Source organism: Vidua macroura, chromosome 7 (genome assembly GCF_024509145.1).
Source record: "Vidua macroura isolate BioBank_ID:100142 chromosome 7, ASM2450914v1, whole genome shotgun sequence".
Lineage (NCBI taxonomy): Eukaryota > Metazoa > Chordata > Aves > Passeriformes > Viduidae > Vidua > Vidua macroura.
In genome coordinates this window covers 3,492,604-3,502,433 of record NC_071577.1, presented here as the reverse complement: position 1 = coordinate 3,502,433, position 9,830 = coordinate 3,492,604, and the positions used below count along the sequence as shown (strand labels likewise).

At 59.5% G+C, this 9,830-nt stretch overlaps 1 protein-coding gene and 1 long non-coding RNA gene across 2 annotated transcripts; both read left to right on the top strand.

The window, feature by feature from the left end:
- LOC128809966 (uncharacterized) lies at positions 1-4,250 on the top strand. The gene is made up of 12 exons (XM_053982414.1): positions 1-202; positions 476-604; positions 932-996; positions 1,106-1,255; positions 1,439-1,587; positions 1,825-1,972; positions 2,203-2,390; positions 2,480-2,617; positions 2,875-2,983; positions 3,161-3,298; positions 3,789-3,941; positions 4,101-4,250. Exons 2-12 carry the CDS (start codon positions 484-486, stop codon positions 4,248-4,250), a joined length of 1,509 nt encoding a protein of 502 aa, XP_053838389.1. The 5' UTR covers positions 1-202; positions 476-483.
- Positions 4,251-4,950: 700 nt separating this feature from the next.
- Positions 4,951-5,603, top strand: LOC128810385 (uncharacterized). The gene is made up of 2 exons (XR_008438029.1): positions 4,951-4,996; positions 5,287-5,603. It is a non-coding gene; the product is annotated as an uncharacterized LOC128810385 (long non-coding RNA).
- Positions 5,604-9,830: the final 4,227 nt, after the last annotated feature.

Here is a 9,830-nt window from a genome sequence, read left to right as displayed (position 1 = left end):
GGTGGTTCCAAGAGCACGCCAGAGTGCTCAGAGCAGGCGACGGGACAGGACGGGACAGAGCAGTGCCGTGAGGAGCCCCCTCACAGCTCACTTGTTCGTGTCCGACCCGCAGCTTTTCTGAGGCGTTGTTCCTGCAGCTGACCTCGAGGCCACACCACAGCACTTGGTGACCCGTGGCCTTCCCGAGGCTTCTGTTCTGCAGGTGCCCTTGAGGGCAGAGGGTGGGACTTGGTGCCCTGGAGCCTTTCTGAGGCATCTCCCAGCCCTGCCGCCAGTGCCCTCGAGGCCAGACCACAATCCCTGACAGGAGTCTCCTGTCCTTGTGGCAGGAGCCCTTGAGACCAGAGGCCAGGGCTTGCTGTCCTGTAGCCTTCCTGAGGCTTCTCTCTGGAAGGTTCCTCCCAGGCACAACTGCAGGACTTGCTGACATGGAGATTTTCTGAGGGATCTCTCCTGCAATTTCCCAAAAATCCAGTGACTGACATGGAGAAGAGACCCCCGAGAGTGCCCAAGCTGGCCTGGGTGGAGGAGGAGGAAGAAGGCCCTGGAGCTGCACCAGCACAGGAGACCGAAAAGGTGGTGCCGTTCCATCCACCGCAGGAGGGTGAGTGGCAGAGCTGGGCCCCAGGGCTGGTGCCTGCAACGAGCTTTGTCCCATCCGATCATATCCAATTGCATCCCATTGCATCCTCCCCCGTTGCATTTCCTCACATCCCATTGCATCCCATTGCATCCCATCCCAAGCCATCCCATTCCCTGGGGATCAGCCTGGGGACACGATGGAAGGGGTCCTGGCAGACACCCCTCAGTGGCCTTGCTCCATCCCCTGGGGCATCCCGGGGCTGTCCCTGCCTGGGGAGAGAAGGGCCAGGCTGTGTTCTCCGGCCTCTCCCGCAGCCCCTCAGCTCTGGCTGTGCTCACTCCTTGCCAGATGCAGCCCTGGACCACAAACAAGAGCAGGAATCCACCCGTGGCCGCTTCTGCAGAGCAGCGCAGGTACCTGCAGCCATCCCCACCTGGGCTGGGCCTGCTGTCACTGCTCAGCCCAGCACCGTGTGTGGAGCACTCCATGCAACATCCCTGGCTTCTTGCCCTTCTCCTACAGCTCGTTTGCAAATTCATCAAGAGCATTCGGCAGGAAGAGACCATCTCCAGGGGCACTGGGCTCAGAGATTACTCAGAGGTCCTCAAACATGAGACCAGTGCTGCCCTGCTGGATTTGCTTGTGGAGAGGGGTGTTTTCAGACCAGAGCAAGTAAGCAGCCTGTGGCCAGGCTTCAATTCCCTCATGAGTCACATGGCTTCCCAAGCCACTAGTGTTGGTCCCTGTGAGCCTTTGAGGCCATCGCACTGCGGTGGGAAGGGAAGCACTTCTCTGGAGACACTGGGAATGTTGCTCCTTCTGGCAGCTTTCCAAATTGCCCTGTGCCTTCTCCAGGTGCCTGCCATGGTGAGATACATCCACCAGTGGCTCACGGCCAATGATTCTGCTGAGCACAGGCTGGACAACACCCTGCTGCATCTAACCAAAGTGCAGCCAAATGACGCAGTAATGACACTCCTGCGTGTGGCCCCATCCTGTGACAGGTATGGGGCCCACCTGCCCAGAGGGCTCAGGGCTCCCCCCAGCCCATCGCCCTGTACAGCCTGTCCCAGGTGTCTGACCAACAGAGACTTCCAGGGCCCTCTGGCTGCTCCCTTTCCCAGCCCTGGCATGTCAGCCCCCCAAGCCTGCTGCCATGCTCCCTCGCTGCCCCTCAGGGGCCATGCCCAGGCCAGGGTGCTGTGCCTGAGACCCCCTGAGACAGAGCTCTAACCCCACAGAGCTGCCACGGCCATGTGGAAGACCATCATGTGCTCACCCAGGACTGCGAAGGCGGTGCAGAGGATTCTCCTGGATGTGCTGGGGAGCTGGCCAGAGCACAGCACGTGCACCTCCGATGGGGACAAAACGGGTGTCTTTGCCCTGGCTGTGAGTTTCTGCCAGTGGCCTTTGCTGGCCCCAAGGCCGCCTCTCCAGCAGCTCTCCTTCCTCCTTCCCCCACTGCATCTCCCTGCCTCAGGCGCTGCCCTGAAACCTGGCCTAGGGGCAGCTGCAGGGCCACCGGTCCCGCTGCTCCCCCTGTGTCTCTCTGGGCCTCTCCCTGCCATGCTCGGGCCCTGTCACACGGACACCTCGGCACTGAGCTTTGTTCTTTGCAGGCAACTGTGGTGATGTGGAAGATCCTCCAGGAGCCCCGTGTCCCACGTATAGCGACAGCGTATCTCCCCCGCCTATTTGTGCATCTGCTCTTCCAAGTGTTCTTCAGCACTGAACAGATGCCAAAGAAGGTCCTTACCTTCTGGAAGGGATGCCAGGAGCAACACGGCCTTGCCACCAGCCCCAACAGGTGCTTCCTCCCAGTCCTTCTGTCCCTGCCACATTGCCAGGGCAAGACCCAGTGCTCCCAGTGTGACCTGGGCTTTGCTCTGCACACAGATTTGCAGTGCGGACCCTGAAGTCCCTGCTGTGCCAAAAGCAGTACAAGGATGTGGTGGTGTCAATGGAACGCAGGTGTGGCTGGGACACGCTGCTCTGTGCTGACACCCACCACTATGCCGTGGGTCTGCTGGCCAGGTGAGACCCCCTTCTCCCCGCTGCCTCTGACATTTGTGCTCTGCGCCTGGGGTGCCCCACACAGTCCCCGTGGTCGTGGGCCAGAGGACCTCGTCACCGAGGGACCGCCAAGCAGACTGGAAAAGGCTGGGAGAGGAGAGAGCACAGAAGGAGACACCTCCTAAGTGGCCCAGGTCCCTTGGTGGAAGACCAGACCTCTGTGAGCCTGTCCTGGGAGAGATTTCTTCAGGGTCCTGGTCCCTTTTTCGCCCTCCTAGGGAGATGCGCCATGCTTCTCTTGAGTTGTGTTCCAGTATTGCACTCCACCTCCTCTGGCTGCTTAGCACACAGAAGCCACGCTGGGATCTGCCTGCCCTGGCCTTCCTGGTGGAGGTGAGCCTGTTGGCCAGTGCTGCCTCGCTGAGCTGCCTCCCAGCTCTCTGCCCTCTCGTAGCCGCAGCTGCTTGGGACGGTGCCCACGCCCTGTGCTGCTGCCTGGGCCCAGCCCTGTGCGGTTCTGGGCTCCTGCCGGCCGGTCCCCTGTCACTGCCCTGTGCCTTTCAGGTCCTCGAGTGCCTAGATTCAAGTGAATGTGGTGACAGTGTTGTGGAGGTTTCATCAAGGTACCTGCAGAGCGAGTGCAGGGAGAGGCGTCGCCTGGCGCTCAGGGCCCTTCTCGAGCTCATTGACGATCCCTCGATGGTGAGAGGGGGCAGCGGCTGAAGCTGCGCTGGGAACGCAGTCACTTGGGCTTGGCTTCAGGCCCTGGGGCAGCTGCTCCCAGCTCTCCCGTTTCGGCTTCCCCAGTGCCTCGGGACAGGCCTTTGGCCTCCAGGCCCTGCAGCAGCAGGGTGGTCTTTCAAAAACTTGTGTTCCACACAGGCTGAAAAGATGTGGCGCCTGACTGAAAGCCTCATGGACCTACTGTGGGACAGTGATGCAGAGATAGCTGGGCTGACACTCATCACACTCAGCTTTATATTCTTGCACAAATCCATTCTGATCTCAACTCCCATTGCCCTGCAGCTGGCTAAGGTGCTCCTGCCACTCTTTGACCATGTAAGGCTCTGTGCCCCCAGCCACAGTCACTGGGTGCTGCCTGGAAACTTGGTGCCCTGTGGAGTTCCAGGCCTGTGCCCAGGCAGGCCTGGAGGAGCCAAAGCGGAGGTATTTTTCCCTTTTCTTCATATAGGAAAATAGCCAGGTACAGCTGCTCTCCATAAAACTCTTTCAAGACATGATGGGGTTTTTGGAAAAGGGAGAAAAGCCCTTGGAAAGGCCTGTGCACCAGAGCCTGCTGCCACTCTTCTTCCACTGCCATGATGAGAATCAGCGTGTGGCAGAGGTGAGGACTCGTGGGCTGCTGCTGTCCCCTTGGGAGGGGGCTCGGCTGCCTCCTGCCCTGGTGCCTGGCAGGCTGCAGCCTCCTCCAGGCCTTGGCACAGGGACGCGGGTCCTGGGCCCTGGGCTGTGGGGCCATCTCTGTGTCTCTGCTGCTCTCCAGGCTTCTCGGGAAACGCTGATTTGTGTGGCCGAGTTTCTGAGAAGGAGAGATCTCGAGAAACTGGTGAAAAAGGAGAAACTCTGGATTTTCGCCAACTGCCTGGTAAGGACGGCCTGGAAGCCCCAGGCTCAGCCTGGAGAAGCCCCCTGAGCGCGGTGCTCAGTGTGTGGGCTGGCAGCTGTGCCCCTGCCCGCTGCTGCAGCCAGAGGCCGCGCGGGCTCTTCTCCAGGCTCCCGTGGGTCCCAGCCGGGTGCCGATGGAGCCCCGGCCCGGCGGGGCTGCGGGGCGGCCCCGCGGCTCCCCGGGCAGCAGCCGGCCCTCTGCCCCCTCCAGAGCCCGGCGCCAGCGGCTGCTGGCCGGGCCTCAGGGCTGTGCGGGCAGGGGAGGCCGGGGCTGGGTGCAGGGAGCGCCCGGCCCAGGGGCTGAGCCCACGCCAAACCTTCCCTGCTGCCGCTCTCTCCAGCTGGCAGAGGACAGGAGCCGAGCGGCCGAGCACCTGCGCCGGGCCCTGCCCTACCTGCAGAGCCCACAGGAGCCCCTGCGAGAGGCGGCTGTCAGGTTCATGGGTGAGCCAGGAGCCCGGGCTCCCTCCCCGCCCCGCCGCAGCTCGGCCCCAGCCCCGCCTGCTGCCCCGGCAGCGCCATCCGGGCCCGGCGCCGTGGAGCCCCGCCTGGCCTGGGCGCTGCTGCCGCCCTCCGGCAGCCGTGCCCTTGGGCGGCAGCGTGCGGCAAGGGCCCGGGCTGAGCCCTGCCGGGCCACGAGGCCGTGTGGCCACAGGGCTGGCAGCGCCGCTGGCAGGGAGCTGTGCCACTGGGCCGTGACAGGCTCTGTGTTCGCAGGGATGGCCGGGCGCAGCTTGAGGGGGCAGCAGGGAGAGCTCCAGCTGATCTCTGAGGGTGAGTGAGGGCAGCGGGCTGACAGCGGGGGCTGGCGGGGGCAGCTGCCATCCCTGCCCCGGCTGCAGAGGGCTCTGCTCCCTGTGCGGAGCAGGGCTGGCCTGGGCAGAGCACACAGAGATTTCAGGGACACGTGGGGGATTCGTGGCCCGCAGCTTCGGCCTGATCCTGTTGGTTCCTACTCCCTCCTGACCATGGCAAGAACTGGCTGGGATGGCCCTGGCATGGGGCTCTCCTCGTCTCTCTGCTGATCCAGGATCTGGCCATGGCTCTGATCCTCTCTCTTTCAGCCCTTGAAGGAATGGCTAATGACATCAGCGTCAGCGTTGGAAGCCTGGCAATTCAGTCATTGTGCATACTGAAGGCAGAAGACCAGGCTCCCATCCCAATGTTCCAGAGGCTGCGAGATCAGCTGCGCCGGGCATGGAAGACACGACCTCGTCTGTCGCGGCTCGGCTGTCTGGGCTGCTGGGGCTCTGTGGAGGGCTGATCCAGGAGGCTGTCTTTGCTGGGGCCTCCTGAGCCAGCAGGGATTTTTTTTTCTTCAAAATTGCTCTTTCCTTCGTTGTGTTTTCCTTTAGTATGTAAATATAGGCTGTATTATAATGGACAGACTCCCAGGCTCTTTCTTTTGCTGCCCAGGGTGCCCAGGACATAGGGGAAGAGTGGGAAAATGGTGCTTGGGCTCAGCAATTTTCCCAGGCGTGCAGTGTTGCAGAGAAAATGGCCAGAAGCCCCCTGGCCTTTGGGGGTTGTGCTGAAGCCTTTGTGCTGCCCACAGAGCGGGTGGGCAGGGCCGGAGCCGCGGGGATCCCTGCGAGAGCGGTGCCTGGAGATGGCCACAAGGCCTGTCCCAGGCAGGAAGCGCCATCCGTGTCCTCCTGCCCGTGTGTTGCTGGCTGGATTGCTGAGGGCTCTGAGGTTCTCAGGCACAGCAGCACCCTGAACGCCGGCACCTGCTCAACGAGGCTCCCGCACCAGCCAGGATGCCAGACGCGGGGAGACCGTGGGCACAATTGCCATGCTTTGGCAAAAGGCTTCAGCAGTGTTCACCAGAATGGCTTTCTCTTGACTTGCCAGCCTCACAGCAAAGCCTGACAGCTTCAGCTGCAGCCTGTGCCCCTGACTGACTTCCATGGCCGTGCTTCAGCATTGCATCCTGGGATGCGTTCAGATTAGGGGTTCTGATCTGTTTTTGCTAGCCAGTTCTGTGGACCCCTGCACACCCCCCGAGTTTCCCCCCCCCCGTGCTGGTCTGCTCCGGGTCTCTTACCATTGGAGCTCACCGTGCCAATCCTCTAACCACTCCCCTGTCCACTCCGGAGTGTTCTGTGTCCGTCACCCCATTCGCCCCGGAGCCCCGTGTCCACCCCTGCCACATTCCCGTTGGTTGCCGTGGTCCATGTCACCGCCACGGCACCTGTCCCCATTGTGCGGGAGGGCTTCTACCCTCCTAGTCCAGCCCCCTATAAAATCCTGCGCCTCCCCGGTCCCAGTGCCATTTTCTGTCCACGTGGCGCTGATAGCGAGTCGCGGTTTCTCCACCACAGATCCCCGCGGCAATAAAAGCTTTCTAGCAAACTGTACGGACGGAGTGGACAATTCCTTCCCTCTTTGTCTTGTCCCTCGCGCCGACGGCAGAAGTGGCCAGCCCTACCCCGGTGCGCGGAAAGCAGAAGCGCCCGGGAATCGCGACAAACCTCGGTCCTGCCGAGAAGCAGTGCATTGCCGGGCTCTCCGGAGCTGCCCAGGACAAGGAAAAACAACGCATCGTCGCACTTGAGGGCAGACTCGCCTTCCACAGGCGGGCGTCCCAAGGCAGAGGCATTGGTGCCATGGTGAGAGAGAGACTCTGATGGGGCACGAGCCCTGCGCTGCAGCTGCCCGCCCTCTCCTCCATGCAGGCACCTTAAAGACACATGCGTCAGCTCTGAAACTGAATCCTGGAGTTGCTTGCAACAAAGAACAAAGGAGGTGCCGGAGAAAAGCTGGGACTTCTATGGCTCGGTTTTGCTCTCCACTTGGGGAATCACAGAATGCCAGAGCACTTTATCTTGCAAAGTATCATAAAGATCATCCAGTTCCTACCACCCTGCCACGGCCACAGGTGCTGTGCAGGCACAGCTGTCACTAGGGTTGGAAGAACACTTCTCCATGTTTACCATTCCTCTCCTGGATTTCAAGCTAACATGAAAAAATCGGCTGGTTACAGCTGAATTTTGTAGCTCTCAGAACTTGGAATAGGAGTCTCCAGTGGCCATGGGATGTCCATTCAGCCTTTGTTAGATCATCCCGATGGAGCTCAGCCCTGTGCAGCCCAGGCACAGGCACCAGGCTGCTGGTCCATTTCAGCATCCCAAAGTCTTTGTGGCTTCCTGTGCACCCTGAGGCTCCGGCATCCACTCTTGAATTCCCAGTTAGTGCTGTGCAGGACATGAGAACACAGGAATCGCCTGCTTGGCTCATTCTTGGCTTTGCTGCTCCTGCCTAAAGGAATAATCAGGAGTATATGCTGATGTAAAGCTATAGCTAAACACCAGGGACCTTTTCGGTAGTGTTTAAAACAAAACCCTTGTGTGACTCTTCAGAGACTCTAAAATGCAGGGTGAAAATGACAGCTTTGGTATTTAAGAATCCCATGTGATTTTTCTGGTCAAGGATTTGAATGCTAATGCAGAAATTACAAAAATGTTAAAAGTTGTTTTCATTGGCAACCCCTTTTAAATGGCATCAGCACACTTACAGGGGACAGAGTATGACACTGGGACAGTACTTGCTGTTGCGGTGTGTTAGTTTATTAAGACAAATGTTCTGTTATCTTGTGGTATGTTCCAGTGTCCTCTGAGTTATTCCAGGTGGTTTCTCCCCTCTGTTATGGCCTCCTACCTGGCTGTCCCTCAAAGAATCCCCTCCCTACTTTCCAGACACTTCCCTGCCTGTTAAGGCAACCTGGCCCCTTCGCCCTGTCTGTCAGCCCAAACCCTACCCTTTGTTCCAGAAGGTTCCCTGTCCCTCATGCTCAAATCCAATCCTCAGCCAGATCCTGTATCCTCCCCTTGCTCTGATTGGTTTTAGTCCCAGAAACCGCAGCCTAGAAGTTCCTCATTGGTTGCCGTAAGGTGTCCACCGCCTGTTTTGAAAGATTTAAAATCCGGGGCACAGGTGTGCTCGGGGCTCTTTTTGGCTTGTGCTCCCCTCTGTCATCCCTCCCCTGTACACCTTCCTCTTGCCTCTCCCAATAAATTGGCTGGACTTTGCACTACAGAAGAGTGTCCTCTGCTTCCTCTGCCCAGTCCTTGTTGCTCCTCCATGGGTCTCTACTGCTGGGCATCTGGCTCAGAGGTCCTGGCCCAGGCAAAACCCCAGCCAGGCCAGCCCACTCTCGCCACTGGCCCGGGGCATCGCAGAGCTAGCCAGGGCTCTGGAGGACAATGGCAACTTGGCACTTAATGGCTTCAGATCTGGGAGATACATGTTTTGCCCAGCTTCACCCAGGAGTTCAAGTTCTCCCAGGACTTTGATCAACTGGTCACTGCAGGTAACTTTCACTAAATGCAAAAGGATGTAACAGCAGAACTTCTGGAGAATGTGCCCTAGGGATAGGGAGAAAACCTTGAAAATGATCAGCAGGCTCTGGAAAACTTAAAACAAAAAATCAAAACCAGATGTACCCTGTGACTTTTCAGGCTTGACTCTTTGGGTCTGGAGGAAATATTTGTCTGGAATCAGCTACGACACAGACAGACATGCAGCAACTGGAGCATGAAACATCAGAGACTGGGCTAGTGTGTTTTTCCCAGAAGAACAGACAGAAGACCACATTGATAAATGACAGTGTCTCTCTACAGTCGAATTGTCCAGGGAAACTCAGCAGCTGTTGGTGTTGTGGTGCTACTGCTAATCTCTTCCATGAAAAGAAGCATTTCAGGACAGACTAACAGCTTCTGCCTTCTCACAGACACCAAGTGTTGCCAGCAGTTGCTCCAGTTGCTCCTGCCAGCAGCCCCCGATGCACGTGGGCTTTGGCTCCCTGTGGCACAGAAGCCCCCCAGGGGCACCGGTCTCTGGGGCAGGAGACGGGCACCAGCGCTGCCAGGGCTCGGGGGGTGGCAGGGCTGCTTGGGCGGGGACTCTGCCACACCTGCTGATGTCAGCGCTCCCCGGGCCCCAGGGCTCAGAGCAGCGTTCGTGCCCTGGCCCACACGTTCCTTGTCCCTGTCACAGCCGCGGGTTTAGGATGGCCACCAGCCGGGACTTGTCCCAAGGAGGCCGTGGCAGCTTCCGTGGAAGGCCCCGTGCCCTTCCCAGCGCGGCTGCGTCGGCAGCCCTGGGGGCTCCTTGTGCTGCCCTGAGCCCGCAGAGCAGGGCAGGCTTTGCTGATGCTCTGAGCCGTTCCTAAAGATCCTGTGCGGGCTGCCCCGGACCGCGTCCTGCAGGGTGACCCGCTGCTGCCTGATCAACAGGTGCCCCGATAGAGAAATGTAGCCCCACCAAAAGACAGGAGGACTCTCGTGCTGCTGAAATCCACGTGGCTTTATTGAGGACAGGTGGAAGGAGGAAGGAAGCAGGAACAGGAGCAGGGAGACAACCAGATGCAGAGGGAGACAGCTCCGAGAGCAACTGGGGAAGGATGGGCCAGGGTATAGAACTGGGGAGGGATGGGAGTGCTTAGGGTACAGACTGTCCAATGGGAAAAAGGCTTCAGGGATGAGCCCCAGGGCAGGTGACAGTGTTTCCAAGGGCCCTTTGTGACATGGTGCCGCACGGTCACCGTGGAATTGCAATGGAATCGGGTGTCCAAGGGCCCTTTGTGACACGTGGTGACACAGCAGCT